A 24,802-nucleotide genomic window follows, 5' to 3' on the forward strand; every position below is an offset into this window, starting at 1 on the left:
AATGGATAAAGAATAACCAAACTCCAACTTTTAGCCTTCCATTAGGCACCATTAGCCTGCATAATCACTGGATGCCATTCAGCGTCAGCGATCCAACCAACTGGGTTTCGGACCAGCAAAGGAGTATTTCATTGAAAACCAGCTAATATCCTTGAACTCTCATATTCGATCGGGTTTATGCTTATGAAAATTTTTCACCTAGCAAATGTGTGTAAATGTACATGTACTGTTATGTACTATAGTATACAGGAATTACTTGTATGTAATATGTTTGGAAGTTCACTTAATGTACTGAAAACAGTGACAACTCTTACTTTGTAGGTAAATTGCATCTAATGCAACAATTACTGCTCCCTTCTTGTCATCCATGTTTTATCCAGTAAGCCCTACACTTGATGCATAGATAATGACTTTATAACAAGTATTTTTATTAAAGCAGATGGGAACACACCCACATCTGAATGGATATGTAAAAACAACATACACTGTTCAAAGGGGGTGGGTGGGTAGCCTAATGGTTAAAGTGTCCGCTCGTCACACAGAAGGTCCAGGTTAGATTCCCCACTTTGGTACAATGTGTGAAGCTGCCTTCTGGTGTCCAGTGTCGTGATATTGCTGGAATATTGCTAAAAGCGGCGTAATCAACATAAGGACTTGTTAAATGTCCAGCACATACCACATTCACGACATTGCTTTGAAATTAATAGGGTGTTAAGAGAGGTATCTCTTTTTATGCCTTAGGTATAAATATGCATGTTTTCCAAAAGGATATATGTTTGTCTCTTCAAACTGTGTATTATGAGAAAAAATGACTGAAACAGTTGAATATTGTAACCAGCCATAGATACCTTTTCTCACAGGTTAGAACTGGGTCTTAAGCAGCTCATGCTTGTCGCGAGAGGCAAAGGGCATCAGGTGATCACTGGCATAGATAAACCATGTATCCAATCGCACAGGGGGCGGTGGGGTAGACTAGTGGTTAAGGCATTCACTCATCATGCCGAAGACCCGGGTTCGATTCCCCACATGGGTACAATGTGTGAAGCCCATTTCTGGTGTCCCCTGCTGTGATGTTGCTGGAATATTGCCAAAAGCGGCGTATAACCAAACTCACTCACTCACTCACTCTGCACAGGTCGAGGCTCATGATGTCGACCACTAGATTCCCATGTTCAGACTTGATTATATATTGCTGTGAGCAGTGTTCACAAGAAACAAGTGTGCTAGACTGGGATGAAAATACAATAATTAATCTTAATAGAGTGGTTGGTCACCTGGAGACAGATAAAAGGCAATAGTATATATAGTGTTGTGGGGGACCCACTATGAATACAAGTGACTGCTTGAGAAATGGTTTGGCTCATAGCTAAAAAGTTTGCTCATGGCCCTAAACATCAGGTAGATTCAAGACATTGTTACACTTAGTGGCCTTTTCCTTGTGCTAGTGTTGGTTCAATGTGTTCAAAATTGTAGTAAAACTTTTATCACGAACCAAGTAATGATAAGGGTACCTACGATGGGTGCAGTGTCTGCAGTGTAGATACATTACGGCACAAGTGTCGGAACACTCAAAATGCATCACAGACAATTACTTAAGTTGATGGCATATTTAAATAGTAGGGCTGCACAAATCTGCTATGAGGCGAAAACAATCCACGAATTTGTGGTAATGATTATGAATATTGTTCACAAATAATCTAACGTGACTAGTTGCTGTTTTATCTATTATATCCAGTCAGATATCCAGTAATGATATAATAAAGGTGTGTTGACTGATATCCTGCCTGGTTTAGATATATTGACCCGTGAAGGTCCGGGATAGAATGAACCTTCAGTAACCCATGCTTACAAATAATTCTTTAGAGGGACAATTACTAACGGGATTGATTGGTGGTCAGGCTTGCTGGATTGGTTGACACATGTCATGGTTCCCCATTGCGCAGGTTGATGCTCATGCTGTTGATCACTGGATTGTCTGGTCCAGACTAGAATGAACCTCGATTATTTACAACGGGACAGGCCGCCTTGGTTGACATATAGCTGGAATATTGCTGAGTGCATGCGTAAAACTAAACTCACTCAGACTCTCAGACCTTTTGTATACTATTGCTTTTGCTTTGATATATAACAAACTTTGAGACATTTGAAGTAAAATATACTAAAAATGGTTGTGATTATTTGATTCCAGTGACGCATGAATGCATGAAAGAATACAGTTCAATTTACCAAATAAGTGCTTGAATGGCAACAGCCCTAGTAAATAAGATTAAAATATAACTGAATCATCAGTTTTATATCCAACACCAGTATAAATATATAGGTCACAATCAGTTGTTTGTGCCTTGAAAGCATTTCCCTCCCGAGTAGCTTGCAAGAGTTGTCTCCCTTCACTTTGCTTCAAAATTACAGCTGTTCACATGGTACAGAGATCAATGCCAATATTCACTTGGAGTTTGTGATGTCCAATTAGATGAACATTTGAACTTGTGACGCCATTTAAGAATAATGTTTTTGAAGTTTTCATACTTTAAATAACAATATTTCACTAAATATTTGGAAGAGTAATAATTTCAGTGTGTGTCCATGTTGAAGCACCTGTAAAATGACTGTAAAATAATTCCCAATTATGAAAATAGATATGATTATCATAAACAAATAAATAAAAAGAAAATGTTTTATTGATCAGTTGTATGAAAGATTGTCTATGATTTTATTATATTCATCCAAAAGTGTATGGAAATCTATGGGCCTTACTTGTGTTTTGTTTTAACCTCCCAAAGGAAAGTACCTCTATGTTAAACAATTATGTTTTTGTATAAATCAACCTACTCGCGTATTTGCAAAACCCTTCTTCTGATGACAAAGAAAGCCTATCATATTTACTATTCTTCTTCACGTGGGTCATGAGAATTGTCATATTTTGAAGGATATTAATCTAAATTGGTTTGACTGTTTTCTTAGAAATAATGAATTCACCCAAACAAGGGCAAACAATATACAGAGATTCCAAAATGTTTCTTTAAGAGCTTAAGCCAACTTTGATATTGTTCCTTCACACAAACATTGTCTTGAAACTTTTGTAGTAAAACTTGAAGAAGGTCATAGAAATTTCTGAATGAAGCATTCATAAAATAATGGAAACTGAACAAATATTATCTGTTTAGGAATTATTTTACATCAATTGATGGATAATTCTTCAGTGTCAGAGTAATAGAAATTTAATATTTTTTGTAATTCATTAAGTCAAGTGATGATGTTCAAGGATAATGACCAGTGATGATGTTCAGCGATATTTTCCATTGATAATGTTCATTGATAATGTTCAAGGATATTGTTCAGTGAAAATGTGTAGTGATGTTCAAGGATAATGTTCACTGAAAATGTGCAGTGATGTTCAAGGATACACAAATATCAAGTGATGTTCAGAAATGATGTTCAGTTTCATGTTTAAAATGCTTTCACATCACCATATTACACAAGATGGCTGCTGTTTTTATGATAAGAAAGTAAATTATGTAATTGTCCCTTCCTACTTCAGATGAGGAATAATTTGTTATTTATCATTTGCTTTTCATGATATCTATTGAAGGTAACTTTCTGTAACTATGACTTCACCAAACTGTTGTCTAATGACCCCTCTGCCTTCTTCCTCCAGGTCTACGAATATCTCGACCTCCAAAGAATGAGACAGTGTTGAAAGGTGTTCGACTGGAAATGCACTGTAAAGCCCGAGGCCAACCACCTATCAAAGTCAAATGGTACCACAACGAAATGGAAATGATCCCGGAAACGTCCAACTACAACATAGCCCGTCAGTCTGGGACGTTACGTTTCTTCAAGGTCATGGTGGTCGACAGAGGAACGTATCACTGCAAGGCCTCACAACCCACCCTAGGGACCTTTGTGGTGTCAGAAACCGTCCATCTCACTGTTCATGGTAAGTAGAGTTGTCTCCCTTGGACTGGCTCGAATTCCATGGGTTCGAAGCCTCTTTGCTGGGTTCCATGCATCTTAGGGACAGGAGTGGCTCAGTCACCTGGAGTACCTCCCAGTGCAGGGTTGTGTTTGTTTGGTGTGCCAGAAATTTAATCTATGATCACGTTTTTGAATCCCAGATTTGCACAGATTATGTTTCTTTGCAAGACAGCACGTAGATTTGCACAAGTCTCTAAGGTAATAATTAATAGTTTGAAGTATAATTTCTAGAAAATATAAACGACAGACTGGTGTCCTTAGACTGTGCGCTTATCTAGACTTGCCTCTTTAGAGGATACACATAGGTACAATGTGTGAAGCCAATTTCTGGTGTCCTCTGCCGTGATATTGCTGGAATATTGCTAAAAGCGGAGTAAACTAAACATCACTCACTCAAAGTCTTTAAAGGATAGAGTTACTATACATGCATGGGCTGTGTTAAAACCCAATGCACTGAAATATGTGAAGCCCTTACAATCTTTGATACAAATTAGTTTCAAAGGATATTTTACCAACACATTGGAGAAAAAATGAATAATTTTGGTCAGTATGCACACAATTTCATATAGTCATTTAGTTTCATGACAACGTATGGTATGGATTTACAACTTCTTTAATATAAACAACACAACATTTCTGGGTTACTTCTTGCCCCTCCATTCACCTAATGAAGGGGCAAGAAATAGCCCAGAAAGGTCGTGTTGTAAATATTAAAGAAGTTGTAGATTCATACCATACGTTGTCATGTTACCTTCCAACTTCGAAATGCCCATCAAGCTTCATTTAGTTTAATCAAATGTTCAAAATATGTTTTGGTAGGGCCTTTATTCATTTACTGTGGTGATACAGGACATATCTAGGTCTGTCAAGGGGCTGATATTCAGCTCAGAAATATCTACACCAATTTCAAAATGGGACAGACAATTTTCCTTGTCATGTTTATATAGTTATAACATTTGTTGTATACCAATAATATTGGTCGGGGTGTTACGACAAGACCAGTGTAAGAGAAAGTTTTCATGCTTATTTTTGAATTATTTTATTGAATGCAATTTTATGTTGAAACACCTCGTAAAATGGGAAAATATTAAGTTTAAAAGAATGAAATTTGAATGAAAATAACAACAGAATCCCAGTCTGCAGGTCAAGAACAAATTAGTCTGGAAAGAGATTTATCAAGTTTTTATCATGTCATGTATTGTATTGTGTTGTGACCTTGCAACGAAGGGAGTTGTCATACCACAATTACAGGCCTCACTTCAGTAAGCTTTGTCATCATATTACTATCAGTTACATAGAATTGGTCTTCACCAACCCATGCTTATGGTAAGAGGTGACTAATGGGATCGGGTAGTCAGGCTCAATGACATGATGGGCACATGTCATTGCATTCCAACTTCAGGATGTCAATCACTGGATTGTCTGGTCCAGACTTGATTATTTACAGACTGCTGGAATATTGCTGAAATTGACATTAAACAACAAATAAAAAAACAAGAGTTACTAAAGAAATTACTTTATTACTTTTTAAGGTATTATGTAAGTTTCATTCTGTTTGTCCATGTTATGTTGCAGCTCCGGTTGAGATTACCAACAATTTCCATGGGAAGAGAGTGGAGCCAGCGGGTAAACTCATCACGATTCAGTGCGAGGCAGCCGGGATACCTCTTCCTAGAGTTCAGTGGAGGATAAATGGAACTTCAGTAAGTGTACATTGTAGTCCTTTGTGGGTACATTATTTTGCTTGTCGTAAGAGACAACTTACGGATCGGGTGGTCAGGCTTGCTGACTTGGTTGACACATGTCATCTTATCCCAAATGCGTAGATCGATGCTCATATGTTGATCACTGGATTGTCTGGTCCAGACTCGATTATGTACAGACCGCCGCCATATAGCTGGAATATTGCTGAGTGCGGCGTAAAACAACAAACCAACCAACCGAGTAGATTACTGTTATAGCAGGGAAAGGTAGCATTACTGCATTTGTGTGTCCTGCTGATGTATCAACCATTAGGGCACATCTATGATGACTGTAACCTTCAGATTTAGCACTACTGTAGCTGTGCATCTGCTTGTCTGTTCATGAATAGATGCTCTCACTATCAACCTTTAGGTAATATCTAATGATCACTGAAGCTTCAAAGGTAGCATTACTGCAGCTGTGCATCTTGCTTCTTTTGTCATTATTTGATGCTCTCACTATCAACCATTAGGATATCTCTAATTGTTGTAACCTTCAAAGGTAGTCTTACTGACTTTTTGGTGTCCTTACCCTATATTAAATTGATGCTCTCACTATCAACCATTAGGACACATCTATTGATCACATTTACCTTCAGAGGTAGCATTACTGCATCATTGTCTCTTGCTTGTCTTTTTATGATGAAGTCCATTTCATGATATTGCTGGAATATTGCTAAAATTGTAAACCATACTCACTCACTCTCTCGTTTCATGAGTTGAAGCTCTCACTGTCAACCATTAGGACACATCTAATGTTCACTGTAACCTTCAGAGGTAGCATTACTGCAGCTGTGCATCCATGTGTCCATGATTAAATGCTCTTTTTATCAACCACCTGGTTTGTTCTGCCATCCCTAGTATTGGATATATACAATCTGTAGACATTGTAGTAATGATAACCAAACCACTCACTCACTCATGATAAACTGCACCATTTCAGCAAAGTCAGAATAAGTTTCTCAAGATTATGGTTACCACATGTCATAAGAATTCTATTGACTCCCTTGCTAATGAAACACATAATCTTTCTCTTCTTGTGAAAAACCAAATGTCAAAGACTAATTTTAAACTTATGTGCGACATCAATCAGATTTTGTTTGTTGAAAACATTTTATGCATAGTCTGGTTGTTAAATAACATCTGTGCTGCAGTTTTACTTGCAAACATTTAAGAAATATTTTTCCACTGTTAATGTACAGCCTCATTTCCTTCACATTTGCAATCAAGTAATAAAATATCCCAGATCCATAAAATTCAGGACAGAAACTGCTAGACAAATGTTGTCAATGTTGACTTTTGATCTTGGAGTTAAATTTTTCTTTAAGAAGTAAGAAAAGTGCCTCAGTTCATTCTTTGAATGGAGCGTGTTCATTTTCTGAAGTACTTTAACTCCTCAGTTGTTTCTCTCAGCTTCAGTTTTGATTCATTCAGCATCTGGTTTGTTTAGAAATGAGCCGTGTAAAAATTTCATTCTTAACCTTTCACTGCTTCTAGCATTTTGTATTCTGTGAGCACATCTGCAAGGTTTGAGGATTAGATAGAACAGGCAGAAATAGCATCATTTTCCTGGAGAAGAAGATAACATGCATGTCCTTGACAACACATGCTGGAACTGTACTGGACCAGAGGGACCTCTTAATGATTTGAACTTGGGGTTAATTGACAGGGGGAGGTAATGGGGAAATCTGTATAATGCATACCACAAGAAAAAACAATGGTGGTTTTAACATCAGTGACAGAAGAGATGATGAGTTGTCTTTGTGAAGGGATTGAAGGGAGGTGTGGTGATGGGGAAATATTCAGATGTGGTGTTGAGTGTTTTAACATCCTTCTTTGTCATGTTTTAGTGATGAAATTCTAATGTCACACAATGATGAATAGGTGAACGGAAAGATCTCATCTTGAGATGAGAGTTGGTGACTCATATTTTGAGTGCCGCTTTAGATTGCTAAATTTCATTACAAGTCCCATAGGTCCTAATGTTTCTAAGCCTCATGCTGATGTTCAACTATAAGACTTTAGGTTCCATCTCATACCCTGACATTCTTCTCCATGCCCTAATGTACTGTACTGTGCCCTGACTTTCCTCTCCATACCCCCCGATGTTCCACCCTGTTCTGACCTGTGCCCAGTGTTCCACCCTGTTCTGATCTGTGCACCAATGTTCCACCCTGTTCTGATCTGTGCCCAATGATCCACCCTGTTCTGACCTGTGCCCCAATGTTCCACCCTGTTCTGACCTGTGCCCCAATGTTCCACCCTGTTGTTGACCCTGTGATCTGTGCCCAATGTTCCACCCTGTTCTGATCTGTGCCCAATGATCCACCCTGTTCTGAAATGTGCCCAATGTTCCACCCTGTTCTGATCTGTGCCCAATGTTCCACCCTGTTCTGAAATGTGCCCAATGTTCCACCCTGTTCTGATCTGTGCCCAATGATCCACCCTGTTCTGATCTCTGCCCAATGTTCCACCCTGTTCTGATCTGTGCCCTCAATGTTTCCACCCTGTTCTGATCTCTGCCCAATGTTCCACCCTGTTCTGATCTGTGCCCCAATGTTCCACCCTGTTCTGATCTGTGCCCAATGCCCAATGTTCCACCCTGTTCTGATCTCTGCCCCAATGTTTCCACCCTGTTCTGATCTGTGCCCAATGTTTTCCACCCTGTTCAATGATCCACCCTGTTCTGATCTGTGCCCAATGTTCCACCCTGTTCTGATCTGTGCCCAATGATCCACCCTGTTCTGATCTGTGCCCAATGTTCCACCCTGTTCTGATCTGCCCAATGATCCACCCAATGATCTGTGCCCAATGATCACCCTGTTCTGATCTGTGCCCAATGTTCCACCCTGTTCTGATCTGTGCCCAATGATCCACCCTGTTCTGATCTGTGCCCAATGTTCCACCCTGTTCTGATCCAATGTTCACTGTAACCTTCAGAGGTAGCATTACTGCAGCTGTGCATCCATGTGTCCATGATTAAATGCTCTTTTTATCAACCACCTGGTTTGTTCTGCCATCCCTAGTATTGGATATATACAATCTGTAGACATTGTAGTAATGATAACCAAACCACTCACTCACTCATGATAAACTGTGCACCATTTCAGCAAAGTCAAAATAAGTTTCTCAAGATTATAGCTACCACATGTCATAAGAATTCTATTGACTCCCTTGCTAATGAAACACATAATCTTTCTCTTCTTGTGAAAAACCAAATGTCAAAGACTAATTTTAAACTTATGCGACATCAATCAGATTTTGTTTGTTGAAAAACATTTTATGCATAGTCTGGTTGTTAAATAACATCTGTGCTGCAGTTTTACTTGCAAACATTTAAGAAATATTTTTTCCACTGTTAATGTACAGCCTCATTTCCTTCACATTTGCAATCAAGTAATAAAATATCCCAGATCCATAAAATTCAGGACGAAACTGCTAGACAAATGTTGTCAATGTTGACTTTTGATCTTGGAATTAAATTTTTCTTTAAGAAGTAAGAAAAAGTGCCTCAGTTCATTCTTTGAATGGAACGTGTTCATTTTCTGAAGTACTTTAACTCCTCCAGTTGTTTCTCTCAGCTTCAGTTTTGATTCATTCAGCATCTGGTTTGTTTAGAAATGAGCCGTGTAAAAAAATTTCATTCTTAACCTTTCACTGCTTCTAGCATTTTGTATTCTGTGAGCACATCTGCAAGGTTTGAGGATTAGATAGAACAGGCAGAAATAGCATCATTTTCCTGGAGAAGATAACATGCATGTCCTTGACAACACATGCTGGAACTGTACTGGACCAGAGGGACCTCTTAATGATTTGAACTTGGGGTTAATTGACAGGGGAGGTAATGGGGGGGAATCTGTATAATGCATACCACAAGAAAAAAACAATGGTGGTTTTAACATCAGTGACAGAAGAGATGATGAGATTTGTCTTTGTCTCAACTTGGCCAAATATTCAGATGTGGTGTTGAGTGTTTTAACATCCTTCTTTGTCATGTTTTAGTGATGAAATTCTAATGTCACACAATGATGAATAGGTGAACGGAAAGATCTCATCTTGAGATGAGAGTTGGTGACTCATATTTTGAGTGCCGCTTTAGATTGCTAAATTTCATTACAAGTCCCATAGGTCCTAATGTTTCTAAGCCTCATGCTGATGTTCAACTATAAGACTTTAGGTTCCATCTCATACCCTGACATTCTTCTCCATGCCCTAATGTACTGTACTGTGCCCTGACTTTCCTCTCCATACCCCCCGATGTTCCACCCTGTTCTGACCTGTGCCCAGTGTTCCACCCTGTTCTGATCTGTGCACCAATGTTCCACCCTGTTCTGATCTGTGCCCAATGATCCACCCTGTTCTGATCCATGCCCCAATGTTCCACCCTGTTCTGACCTGTGCCCCAATGTTCCACCCTCTTCTGATCTGTGCCCAATGTTCCACCCTGTTCTGATCTGTGCCCAATGTTCTACCCTGTTCTGATCTGTGCCCAATGATCCACCCTGTTCTGAAATGTGCCCCAATGTTCCACCCTGTTCTGATCTGTGACCCAATGTTCCACCCTGTTCTGATCTGTGCCCAATGTTCCACCTGTTCTGTTCTGATGTTCCACCCCTGATCTGATCTCTGCCTAATGATCAACCCTGTTCTGATCTCTGCCCAATGTTCCACCCTGTTCTGATCTGTACCCAATGTTCCACCCTGTTCTGATCTCTGCCCAATGATCCACCCTGTTCTGATCTCTGCCCAATGTTCCACCCTGTTCTGATCTGTGCCCAATGATCCACCCTGTTCTGATCTGTGCCCAACGTTCCACCCTGTTGTGATCTCTGCCCAATGTTCCACCCTGTTCTGATCTGTGCCCAATGTTCCACCCTGTTCTGACCTGTGCCCCAATGATCCACCCTGTTCTGATATGTGCCCCAATGTTCCACCCTGTTCTGATCTGTGCCCAATGATCCACCCTTTTCTGATCTGTGCCCTATGTTCCACCCTGTTCTGATCTCTGCCCAATGTTTCACCCTGTTCTGATCTGTGCCCAATGATCCACCCTGTTCTGATCTGTGCCCAATGTTCCACCCTGTTGTGATCTCTGCCCAATGATCAACCCTGTTCTGTTGCCCAGTGTTCTACCCTGTTCTGTTTTGTGCCCAATGTTCCACCCTGTTCTGATCTGTGCCCAGTGTTCTTCCCTGTTCTGATCTGTATCAGATGTTCAACTCTCTTCTGTTTTGTGCACCAATGTTACAATTCCTAACATTCTGCTCTGTGTCCTGATATTTAGCTTCATGATCTGATGTTCCACTCCACTGATGTTCTACCCAAGGCCCTTATATACTTGTCCATATGCTTCACTGTTTCACCCAATATCTTCAAGTTAAACTCGGGGCGGTGGGGTAGCCTAGTGCTTAAAGCGTTCGCTCATGACACCGAAGACTCAGGTTTGATTCCCCATGTGGGTACAATGTCATAAGCCCATTTCTGGTGTCCTATATCTTGCTGGAATATTGCTAAAAGTGGCATAAAACCATACTCACTCAACTCACAGGCCTAATGTGTCTGACCGCCTCCGTGGTGTAGTGGTTAGAGTGTCCGCCCCGAGAGCGGAAGGTCGAGGGTTCGATCCCCGATCGCGTCATACCAAAAGACGTTAAAATATGGTACTTGTTGGTCCCTGCCTGGCGCTCTGCATTAATGGGTACAACAAGGACTGGTCGGCTCGGAGTCAGTATAATGTGTCTGAGTGGGGTATTCATGCTTCACTGCAGCATGGTATCTCAGTGGGCTAGCACTATAAAACCAGCTTAAGTCTGGGCTAGTACAAGCAGCCTCACATACACATACACCCGCATGCACGTCGTCATATGAGCGAAATATTCTCAAGCACGACCTTAAACCCAATTTCACCTCACCTCACCTCACCTCACCTCACCTCACCTCACCTCACCTCACCTAATGTGTCTCGTTTCTATTGCAGATAACAAAACCTAATGAGAAACTTGGGATCAGCTTCAGAACGAAGAAGAACACTTATGCAACAGTGATCTCCCATCTCAAAGTGAGGGTGACCAATGACGCCATTATTGAGTGTGAGGCTAACAACGAGCCAGTGGGAATAGGTCTGCGAGTCAAGACTAGTCAAACCAAAGTCAAAGTTATAAAAGGTATGAGACAATCTCTTTCTTCATTTGGTATAGGCTTTAGGTATTTCTTGGTTTACAGGACCCTTGAAGATCCGGGTTAGAATTGATCTGCAGTAGCCCATGCTTATCGCAAGATGTAACTAGAAGGACTGGGTGGTCAGGCTCACTGACTTGTTTAACACATGTCCTCGTATCCCAGTTGTGTAGATCCATGCTCATGCTGTTAAACACAGGATTGTCTGGTCCAGATTATTTACAGACTGTCGCCATATAGCTGGAACATTGCTGAGTGCGGTGTGAAATAACAAACAAAATCATATAGTTTGCGGACTAAAATGTCATGAAAAAAGCCCACTTCAGTTTCAGTTTCTTGTTCTTCAGTAGGTTATGTGAATTGTTGTGATTCGTACAATTTTGGACCCGTGAAGATCCGGGTTAGAACTGATCTTCAGTAACCCATGCCTGTCGTAAGAGGCGAGTAACGGGATCTGGTGGTCAGGCTCGCTGAATTGGTTGACACCTGTCTTTGTATCCCAATTGTGTAGATCGATGCTCATGCTGTTGATCACTGTATTGTCTGGTCCAGATGTCTCATCGTTTGAGGTATTGTAACCATCTGACTTCAAGTTTAACTTGTTGTATATGCAAGTATGTTGTGGACATGCAAGTTCAGAGAATTTTCCAAAATAGTTATTTCCATGTCTATTTTTTCCACTTTAAATATTTTGAGGTCTGTTGAATCTGTAACAAATATCTTATTAGCTCACGTGGGCACATGAATGGGATAGAAGCTGTTGTTGATGCAGAACAGTTTAATGTGATGAAAACTTTTATACTTAACCTTGGAATGTCAAGATGCTTTCATCAGTATTCCATGATCCCAATTGGACCGAGGAAAGATGGTTTCTTGATAAAGTGGCCAGGTATCAACGCCTGTGAAATATACCACCCCTGCTGTCAGGATGTACATTTCGCTGTTGTAACTTGCAGTCAGGGAAACATGATATTTGACGTGGCTCTGTTTGTCAGTGAAACACAGGCATGTGGGTATCCAGGTGGCCTTGTCATTACCTCCCTTGATTGATAAAAAACCTTGGAATTGTGTGCAGGAAACTAGGATGTTCAACTGAAACCTTTGGTTCTGGGTTTGAATCCCAATTTATCTTGATTATTTGTTAGATTTGTCAGTGCCTTACCCATGGTCATAGGTTTTACCAAAGTGGTAAATTTGTAAGAGAAACTTGCCTCACAACTGAAATATTTTTAAATGTAGATTTTTTACATGATGTGGATTACACACTCATGTGCTCACTCACTCACTCATACACCAAACCCATAATGATCTGGGTTAGAACTGGTCTTCAGAGACCCATGCTTGTCATAAGTGGCGAATAACAGGATCGGGTGTTGAGGCTTACTGACTTGGTTGACACATGTCATCGCAGATCAATGCTCATAACATTGATCACTAGATTGTCTGGTCAGACTCGACTATCTACAGACCACCACCATATAGCTGGAATATTACTGAGTGTGGCGTTATATACAACAAACAAACTCATATCACCACTAACTAAGTGGATTCAGTGACTGATGGTGTGATTCATTGAATCATTACACAATTCACATAATGATTACCTCACATGAGTACAATGTGTGAAGCCCATTTCTGGTGTCTCCCACCATGATATTGCTAGAATATTGCTAACAGTGGCATAAAACTAAACTCACTCACTCATATACTAACTATACAATGACTGATTCAGTACATGAATGTGCATATTCTGCAACAGAATAGAATCTTCATATCAGTTCTCATCTTCAAAAACTTTCTAAATTTTCATTCTTTAGTCATGGTATCACAACCTAAGGGTACTTAAACCGTTTGGTAAAATTGACAAATCACATATAGATGAAAGCATAAACTTCTCTTCATGCAGTATTTCCACAACATTTGCTATATTTCAGAGATAATATATGTATAATATATGTGACTCAAGCAGATTTGATTTTTTCAATCACATTTTGAAAACTGAAAAGTAGGCAAGTTTATTTTTTGGATTACTTTAAGCATCAATATGAATATATTCGCTTGTATTTGATCTTTATCAATCTAATTTCAATAGACCTGTAATTAGACATATGTATTTTCTTGATAAAATTAAATTAGAATGACATTTATATGTTGAAAACATGCTGTTGTCAAGGTAAAATTTAACTTTAATATGAATTTAGATCCCCAAATGGGCCTCTAGGTCCAGCTGTTCCAGTCATTATCCCCCTTGGCTATTTCAGTTTTCTGGGAGGTCTGGGTGTATCTTTAAGGCTCCACCCCCATGTGTTCTGTTATGCTAAAACCTCCTCAGATACAAACACGTATATGCGGTGTTGGGGGTTCAAACGAATATAACAGCCCTCCAAAGACAACCTTATGGTTTGTTTGAAAAGAGGCCATATTCCCCTGTGTTTGGTGTAAAGGTGGCATGGTCTTTGAGAGTTTATAAATGCCATGCTTTGAGAAAATAAGCTTTGCATTAAACAGCCTGGCATTGACACATCAGGTATTCCTGCAAGTTCAAGAAGTTCCAGCGATGTTGGTCTTCTACTTACAGCATGTGCCACTCAGGCCTTGAATTAATGTTTATGCACTTGAAATATGGGGAACTGTTATCTGCAAAATGCATTTGTTTTAATATGGAGTAAAAATCATGATTAATTTCTTTGGTTGACTCTGCAAACCATATCTTCCGTGAATAGTGGTGACTGTTTCGTAAGAAATTCCATGAATATATTTCCCGCCATGTCACGTATGTGAACATATTTTATGATTACTCAGTGTTTTAATAGAAAGATCAACAACACTTGCATGATGTTTCTCTTGACATTGATATTTTACCAAATTAGTCTGTTGTAGGTGATTCAGTGCATTGAATGAGAATTTTTGTCCCTTGTCTTTGGTACGTGGACCAGAAACTTCAGTATTCTGAGAAAACATGACATTTGGCACAAATAGGGAGTACCTTGGTTAAACCCAATTCAGTTATTTTTCTCCATTTAGATTCTGACTTTCACATAAAAATTGTGGTCAAGTATATGAAAATATTTTACATGCTGGTTTGATTTGTCGTTTGAGAGGAACTTTTTGGTAATGTTATTACTGCTGTAGAAATGATATGTTCAGTAAAGTTACTATTTACATGCTTAAGTGGGTGATGATTGAAGTGGGCGGTGATATAGACTGATAGGCCTCCTCAAATCATCTTTTAGATGTATGAGTGAGTATGGTTTTATGTCACTATGAGCTATATTCAAGTACTTTCATAGAAGGGTGGCACCAGAAATGTGCTTCACACCTTGTACTGATGTTGGAATCAAACCAGGTCTTTGGCATGACAAGCGAACCCTTTAACTACTTGGCTACCCAACCCACCTTTCAATGTAAGAGGTTAATGTTTTGATGCATAAATCGGGGCTTTAAAATTTTCCAAGTTTATATTAAATTGATGTTTTGTATTGTGATTCTTGAAAAACAAATCAATGTAAACATGATCACAGTTACTTTTGTCCGTGAGTTTATATATCAGTGTGGAGCATCTGATTTGTCTTAAGGGACAGTGGGTTAGTGTAGTGGTTAAAGTGTTTGCTCATGACACCGAAGACCCAGGTTTGATTCCCCACATTTGTACAATGTGTTAAGCCCATTTCTGGTGTCCCCAGCTGTGATATTGCTGGAATATGATAAAAGCAGCATAAAACCTTACTCACTCACTCATCTGATTTGTCTTAAGGGGTATTGGGTTAGCATAATGGTTAAGGCATTCAATCATCACTTCAAAGGCCCAGGTTTGATTTCCCTCATGGGTACAATGTGTGAAGCCCTTTTCTGTCATGCTATTGATGTTGCTGGAATATTGCTAACAGCAGTAAAAACTCTCAACTCACACAGAGCCAACTAATCATGTTTACAACAACAAGTGTACATATTTATTTAAGGTGTTTATGCAATATGCTTATTAATGACATAATATGAAGTCAGTTGATTATGGGAGGGGCCCTAATAGCATTGATTATTGATAATGATACAATTATGTTGCCAATATTTCTTTGGCCTTTTGATGTAGATCTCAATTCACATGAACTTTGATGAGAGTTCAAGGCTTTATCCTGACTTGTTGAAAGGCTGATATTTTGTTCCAAGTCTGCAGTAAATGTCAGTCAGAATTCTCAAAGCAAATATGTTAATGCAGTTTTAATTAATGTGATGGTTAGTTTAGATGATTTGTGTTTCACACATAGCTCAACTAAGGAATGCTTAATTTTACATTTACTGTATTGCAGTGAGTAGTTAGGCCGCACATAATGTAAAATACCTGAAATTTTCGAAAGAAAAGTAAATAAAATCTGATTTTGAAACAAAAAGATATTTTACATTTTACAGCCCACAAACAATAGGGCCTGTAGGCTCCCTTTGCGGCACCAACTTGCGATATGCGAGACGGGTCCCAGTTTACTTCGGGTACCAAATTTCCGGTGACAAGCATATATTTAAGAACCAGTTCTGGTTCCAAATTACACAACCGCCAAATATAACTTTATTAGATCTGACCAAGTGTACGTTGTTTGTCACTGGGAGTACTAAGGTCGCGCGCAGTGCCGTGAGCTACTTACGAGCCCTATTATTTTCAAATCCTTGATACATTCTTGTGGTTACATGAACTGTATCAAAAAAGTTTATGAATATTTTGGTGATTTTTGTTGTCAAAATGTGTGCTCAGTCATTACTACACAGAAAATGCTTCTTTCCCTCCTCCTCTCTCTCTCTCTAAAACACACACACACCCCCCCCCAATATTCCTGATCCCTACCTTTTTTTGGTCAGTATAAGAATGATATAGTTAATGGATTAGTGAAGGTATGTTATGTGGTATATATACAACCTTCTGAGACAGTGATGTCGACATTTCATGTGCAGTGTATTGACAACTGATCAGGTATGATGTGAGTATATGTGATTTGTTGAATGTATATACAATTCAAACCCACCACTATTTGAATCTTATCCATGAACATCCTGGGTAGAATTGGTCTTCAGCAACTGATGCTTGTTGTGAAAGGTGACTACGACTACGTAGCACTACGACTGTCGTAAGTCTATGTTACAGTACAGGAGGTACGACAGTTGTAGTGCTACGACAGCTTTGTGAAACGAGACCCGGAGGTTAGGAACACTGTCATCATATCCCCAAATGCCCAGATCGATGCTCATGATGTTGATCACTGGATTGTCTGTCCCAGTCTGGTCGAATATTTACAGACTGACGCCAAGCAGCTGGAATATTGTTGAGACCTGCATCACTTCAAGCTTTCCTCCTGTATCAATCTGACATGCAGAGATAGAACAGGAATTCATTTGATAGCAGCATTAACCCAAATTCACTCACTCAGTCACTCACTCACTCATGACCCGTGAAGGTCCGGGCTAGAACTGATCTTCAGTAACCCATGCTTGTCGTAAGAGGCGACTAACGGGATTGGGTGGTCAGGCTCGCTGACTTGGTTGACACATGTCATCGGTTCCCAATTGCGCAGATCGATGCTCATGCTGTTGATCACTGGATTGTCTGGTCCAGACACAATTTTTTACAGACCACCGCCATATGGCTGGAATATTGCTGAGTGTGACGTAAAACTAAACTCACTCACTCACTCACTCATACACACCATTGTTCAGGAGGATTCTAAATCTCTGTATTGACTCACTCACTCACACACCATTGTTCAGGACAATTTCTGAATTGTATGGCTTTAGAAGTTGGATATCTTTATTCAGTTTACAGAACAGAAATCAAACCAAATTACTTTTCCATAAGAAATCCTAATTCTATTTCAAGACTAAGTATCCCAACTGGGAAAGACAGTCTTGAGAGTACCTACTTTTCTTCCTAATTAAAAGAATCTTGTATTGTTGATAAAAAGGACCAAAAAAAATATCTGTCTCAGAATGGATCCTTGGCGCCTTGCGTCTACCAGTGTCTGCAGCCAAGCTGAATAAATCTCATTATGACCTTTGCAAGGTTTTCCTCAATGAACCTTTCTAAAGGTTTGGTTCCAAGACTGCAGATGCCTAGAACCTGTTTAATGCCATACGCAACCATTCATGTTTTATCTGAATGGAGACATATTTTTTCGCCTCTGTGTTTGAATGCATTCTGTTAGCAGAGAAAAGACGGAAATCGCCCTTTTAAAATGGACACATTGTTTGTGGATTTAAGAATCTCAGCAAAAGCTTTTTATGTGATGGTATCTTAACTTCACTGAACCTGTAGGGGACATAGAAGTGGCTTTGCATTATTTTTGAACTAAAAAGGATACTTTTGTCCCATCTTGTTGGAAATGTGTCTGTTGATTGGGGTGTTGAGTAGCAAATTAAAACAAGAAGATTTAGGGAAATTTGATCATTTGGAAATTGCATGTTGAGAAGCCTTTTGTAATTATCATACTAGAGAGTGCTTCCACACCTGTGAAATGCAAAACATTTCAAAGAATTACCTCTTGTATTATTTTGGTAAATGAGGTATTTTTCTGTTGGCCATGCCAGCAAATTGCCTTGCCTCTCTTCGTTTTCCATGAACATGGCAACATTTTTATATTTTTATTTTTCCTGTGGCATTCAGGTTAAAACATATGTTCCAGTGTTGGTTATAAACAGACACTGATGCTAAGTAAGTTACACCTACTCCAACTTTCACAGCACTAAACACAGCATTTCAAAGGGGAGGTGGGGTAGCCTAGTGGTTCAAGCACCCGCTCATTATGCTAAAGGCCTGGGTTCGATTCTCTCCTTGGATAACATATGTAGATGTATATATATTCTTTTAATCTGCAGCTTTTCTGTATAGGTGAGTGAGTGAGTTTACTTTTATGCCACACCCAGCTATAACGGCGGTCTGTAAATAATCAAGTCTGGACCAGACAATCCAGTGATCAACAGCAAGAGCATCGATCTACGCAATTGGGAACCGATGACATGTGTCAACCAAGTCAGTGAGCCTGACCACCCGATCCCGTTAGTCGCCTCTTACGACAAGCACAGGTTACTGAAGATCAATTTTAGCCCAGATCTTCATGGGTCTTTTCTGTGTCAAGACTATGTAACAATTAGTTCAATATCAAGCAGGTTCACATTTGGTGAATGCTAGCTTAAAAACTTCCTGCAATGTAAAAAAATGATGGTGGTATATAGTATCCTCTGGACAAATGACAGATGGGACCAATCCTTCAAAAGATTCATGATTAAACGCCAGTCTGTTTGTATGCTTGTCTGTGTGAAATAGACTGACATATTTTCTTTACACTCAGTGAAACATTAGCCACAAACAGTGACCATTCCCAGATTTGTCATAGAGGCGTGGAAACTATGTGACTCACCAATGGTGGCTTTAATATTCAAACAATCTGTGAAGTATTAAAAGATAAGGCCACATGAAATAAATGTCTTGTTTCTCATCACTTTTCTTTTTAAGAAATGGGTAGATGGGGTGGATTTTATTTTTATTTTTTAATTATTTTTCTGATTTTCTATACAATGTAAGTCGTTTGTGCAGTATTATCTGCATGTTATATCTGCTATATGTCTGTGTACAAAATATGCAAATATTATCAATTATATGTGTTCTTTTTGAGGTGATTGCATCTTTGTATAATAAATAACTATACAAAAATACTGTTTTAACTTCAACTTTATTTGACATGCTGGAAGCGAAGTCTGCTGGCTTTATAGTAGCAAATTTACCAGTGCAAAAACTATCAAAAATAATTTGGGTCGGGTGGTAATGAGAAGCAAGAAATTATTTTATGTGGCCTAAGAGACTCTGTCTGGTGTTCCTTATAAGTCATGAATTAATAAAAACCAAATATTTTTCTGTTTTTAGGTTAAGCAAACTGCAGACCAGTCATTAATTACAAATATCACGAATATCACACACACATGCTATCGATGAAGGGTGTTTCTAAATGTGTTGCATGATGCCAGCAATCTCCTTCTCAGAATTAACCTGAAGTGTTGGTTTCAAGATGTAACAGCAAGCAGCAACTGTCAGGTAATCTGTCAGATGTACATTTCAACACGTACATTTCAGCATGTACGTTTCAGGCAGTACTTCCAACCTGCATTTGACATGCAGAGAATTCTTTGTTCTGCTTAGCCACCTCGGAAAGACCCTTTTTGTCTTACAGGAACATTGTAACATGTTTCCTGTCTTGTTAATGTGTTTCTGGGATGTCCATGAAGGTTGTTTTTTTGTCATGGTTTTCGTTTTTTCTTGATATCAACAAAGTCCAATAATTTTGATAATATCGAAACCTTCAAAGTTTTTTGTAACCTTTAAAATTAAGAGAAAGGTGTTTGTCCTCCTTGGTTTTCCTTTTGAAATGGCAAATCTGTTTCAAACTAATAAGATGCAAATGCTTGTAATTTGGTATAACAGACAGATTCAGTCATCATTAAGTATGGTTGTGCCCAGATACCTCTGGATTATCTCCTTTTGGCAGATATTTTGACACTATGATAAGTGCTGTTATACACAATTCTGACAAAGGATTCCTTTATAATGAATATATGTTCTGTCTCATGGGAGATCAAAGTATGTTGATGAGATAAAACAAGTAACAAATTTGAAAACAGTATGTAAATATTTGGTTTATGGTCCTTATAGTAATTCCGCATGTATGAAGCTGCAAGTTATTTTTGTCTTTCTCATTGCTATTCCCGCAATAGTTTTCACTACTGGACCAACATTTACTGTTTGTATATTTCTGACAACAACCTTCCTGATGACAGCCTAATTCAGTATGCAGAGTTATGCCCCTTGGCTGTGATAGGATCTTCTGACTGAAAACCAGTGATGACCTGAAAATGATTTGGTTAGTTAGCCAGAGGGTTGGTTTCTACAAAGTAGTAAACATCTTTGACTTGAATCTCTTCTGGCTTCTTCCCACTTTAAGCTGACTTGCTGTGATATACTTGAAATACTTTTCAAAGTGGTCATTAACTGAATTTGCTAACCCAATTATCTCTTAAACATTGTACATATCATAGCTCCATCTCTCCTACTTTCTGGTGCAAGTATTAAAAAAAGTTGTTACAAAAAACATGTCAAATTCAAATAAAACAGTCGGTATGGTCAAAATATGAACACAATGCTGATATCAGATAAGTTTTGGCATGACAAAGAGCCATTTTTTCAATTACAGTCGCTTTCCATCTTTTAAAACAATAGGTGTTGAAATGTAGTGCACCAAAAGTAGTGCCTTCAACAATTGGAGTACATGTGTTAAGATTTATGCTGGAATGATAGAGTTCCGTAATGGGGTATCCGTTGTGCATGTCGAAACAGTGTGGAATAACTCCCCTGTTGCATAAACAGGTGCTTGTAATAAACTTTGTGTTGCTGAGGTGAGATATGTTGCTTATTTGTATAGTCAGACAATGGGATGCTAGTGGGTACAACACAGTTTCAACTTAACAATAGCGAGCACATTGTTGTAGTATAGCTTGGTCTGTGGCTTCAAATTTGAATTTTAAGAATAGGTTTTGTTTTGTTTGTGGAATATAAAAAAAAAATTATGAAAAATATTTTAGATACCATGAGTAAAATCTCCACAGTTTGCAATTTTTCTTTTCAGATCATGTTTTTATTTGACATGAGTAGGACAGACAAAGCTACACTGTCACTAGTCTTAAACTATTAGCAATATCTAATCCTGATAAATTAGATGTCAGTATTTTTCAATTTTATAAAAATATGAAAATTATAATCCTGAAACATTTGTTTTAGCTTAAAATGAATGAAGGGGAAAATGTGTGATTTTTTTAAAAGGTCAGTTTCCCAAATAAATGGGTAAAGTATCAAAGATAAAATATAATTTGTTTAAATGAGCTAGGGTATTATGAGATAACATACTTCTAATGTATGTAGATTAAACAAAATTAAAGTGTTTGTGTTTGGGAAAGTTTGAATTCAAAACTTCATATCCCATGCTGATAATATAATCATTTAATTATGCTACAGTTGATTGGAATCTATTCGTGGCAGAGAGCACCCATGTTTATATTTCCTTCATCATTTGGAAGCTATTTTTGATCATGTTTAAAAATGAACAAGGCGAAAAAAGAGCTAATACCCACTTAAACTGATGCCAAATATCACTTTATCATCCAAACACTATTTTCTGATAAGAGGAATGACATATGGTGAAACAAGAACAGGGAACACTAAGCATGGTTTCAAAAGAGATCTTGTAATGGTAAGCGCCATGCACTTGCAGACATTCTCTTATCACAGGAGGAGCTTGCTGTCAGTGTGGTCTGACAGACAACAGAAGATGTGTCGAATATGGCTTGTGTTCACTGGAGGAACATTTGATGATACTGCTGATAGTATCAATAATTGAGTTTCAGAATTTGTTTTTTGTAAAGGCAATTGTAAATATCTGTTGTAAAAATATTAGAATATGATTTTGTTAAACGTTGAATCAGAGCTCCAGATAAGATTTAGCTCATGTGGGTACTGTACCCACTGTATTTTTTTTTTTAGTGGGTATTATAAATGCTGAGTGGGTATTTCATTTTCCGTTACCCACTGCTTTCAAATATATGTGGGTATTTCAGTGATTTTACTCACCTAAGTATATGTCATTGAATAAGTTTACTAAGCAGGTATGTACTGCCTTATGTCATACCTAAGCAAAACCAACTTAAATATAATGGAAATGATTTCATAAAAGATCACTCATCCTGTACTGACAGTACAACACTAGTCCTATACTAACAGTACAACTTGATAGCAATCGATGTCTTTTTCATTACGCAAGTGATTTTTATGAATATATTCCGTACGCATATGTTTTAAACTTTTTGCATATCTAACATTTTAAATGCGTAATTGGTACGCAACAATTATTTTTCAATGCGTAATTGGAAATTTTCTATGCGTATTTTACCCAAATACGCAGCTTATCTGGGCCTCTGTTAAATATTTGCCTTAAATGTCTACTTTTGTTTGTACCATATTTTGGTCCCTGCTTTGCAGACCTGTGAAGATCCGGGTTAGAATTGGTCTTCAGTAACCCATGCTTGTCGTAAGAGGCGAAAAACAGGATTTGGTGGACTTGGTTGACACATCGTATCCCAATTGTGTTGATCGATATTCGTGCTGTTGATCACTGGATTGTCTCCCCAGACTCCATTATTTACAGACCGGCGCCATATAGCTAGAATCTTGCTGAGTGCGACGTAAAACTAAGCTCACTCACTCACCCTGCTGAACAATATAGTGTTTATCAGGCACAGATGTATAAGAATATTTTATGATGTGTTTTTTATTCAATTTATGGAATATGGATATATTTGATTTTTCTTTGATGATTGATCAATTCAGATAAGTGTTTCAAATAAAATCCTGAAATGAAAAAGCTGCTTATTTGAAGATGGATGCATATTTTACTTTCTCACTTCTGCATCAAATGCAGTGATGCAATGATGGTTGTGTTTGATGTGTTTAAGTTACTTGAGGAATTGAATAATGTTACAGCAGTCTTCTGGCACAATCTGTCGTGATATAACTTACTTGCTAACAGCACCTGTGGTGAGACACTAACTCCGTCATTCATGTTTGTGTGTTTGGTGGAGGCTGTGATTGGCTGTTTGTATATGATGTTTGTGTGTTATGGCAGATTTCAAGAGTCTCTGGGGTTGATATGAAATGTGAAGTTATCTTCTGTTGATAAAGGTCAGTGGTAATTAGGTAACCACAGTTAGAGGGCTGGGAACAGGTTTTTGATGTTAAGGCTTTACCTCTGGAGATAAGTGTGTGGTTCTTGCAAGGCATTACGTTTTGGGTGAGATATCTTTTGGGGTCATTCGTCCACACCTGCCTGTTTACATGATACCTATGAGTTGCACTTACCCTGACCCTTTCCACTTCACCCTCAGTGTGGGGCGGTGGGGTAGCCTAGTGGTTAAAGCGTTGGCTTGTCACGCTGAAGACCTGGGTTGAATCCCCACATGGGTACAATGTGTGAAGCCCATTTCTGGTGTCCCCTGCCGTGATGTTGCTGGAATATTGCTAAAAGCGGCGTAAAACCAAACTCAGTCAGTCAGTCACCCTCAATGTTGACCTCCTTCCTAACTTTTTATGAAAAATTGAAACTGACAATATATGGAAAATATTAAATCATAGGAAATGCTTGACTCAGTGTTCTCATATTCTTAGTTAGACCCAATCCCCATACTAGACCTTGACCATCCTTGACCAAATCCAAAACACAGATCTAAACTGCAATCCTGCACCTGCACCCAAGAATAAAGACCAACTACAACCACACCCAGAACCAACACTGCAGATTACCAACATGGAGAACCTACACCCAGTGCAGCGTCCCACATCAACACCCTACACCCAGAACCCACACATGTAACTATCCCCATATCAAGAACCTGTAACCATACCCAGATGCTGCAGTAGCACCCCACATCCACTACTGCACCCGCATCTTCTCTCACATGTGCAGCCCACTCCAGAACCAACACCCACATCTGCAACTACCCCAGCACCACACCCAGCACCACACCCAGCACCACACCCAGCATCCACACCCAGCATCCACACCCAGCATCCAGCACACACCCAGCACCATCCCAGCACCCACACCCAGCATCCACACCCAGCATCCACACCCAGCATCCACACCCAGCATCCGTGCATCCAGCATCCAGCAGCACCACACCCAGCACCACACCCAGCATCCACACCCAGCATCCACACCCAGCATCCATCCAGCATCCACACCCAGCATCCAGCAGCCCAGCACCACACCCAGCATCCACACCCAGCATCCACACATCCAGCATCCAGCATCCACACCCAGCATCCACACCCAGCA

At 39.1% G+C, this 24,802-nt stretch overlaps 1 protein-coding gene across 1 annotated transcript in view; it reads left to right on the plus strand.

Moving 5' to 3' along the window:
* LOC124285913 (tyrosine-protein kinase transmembrane receptor Ror2-like) overlaps window positions 1–24,802 on the plus strand; it is a 110,341-nt gene that overhangs the window by 39,460 nt on the left and 46,079 nt on the right. The window contains exons 2-4 of the mRNA XM_046722193.1: window positions 3,656–3,937; window positions 5,551–5,678; window positions 11,695–11,881. Coding sequence (XP_046578149.1) covers window positions 3,656–3,937; window positions 5,551–5,678; window positions 11,695–11,881 — 597 coding nt within the window. The remainder of the gene's footprint in view (window positions 1–3,655; window positions 3,938–5,550; window positions 5,679–11,694; window positions 11,882–24,802) is intronic.

Source organism: Haliotis rubra, unplaced genomic scaffold, assembly GCF_003918875.1.
Source record: "Haliotis rubra isolate DU_JTF1 unplaced genomic scaffold, ASM391887v1 Scf37, whole genome shotgun sequence".
Taxonomy (NCBI): domain Eukaryota; kingdom Metazoa; phylum Mollusca; class Gastropoda; order Lepetellida; family Haliotidae; genus Haliotis; species Haliotis rubra.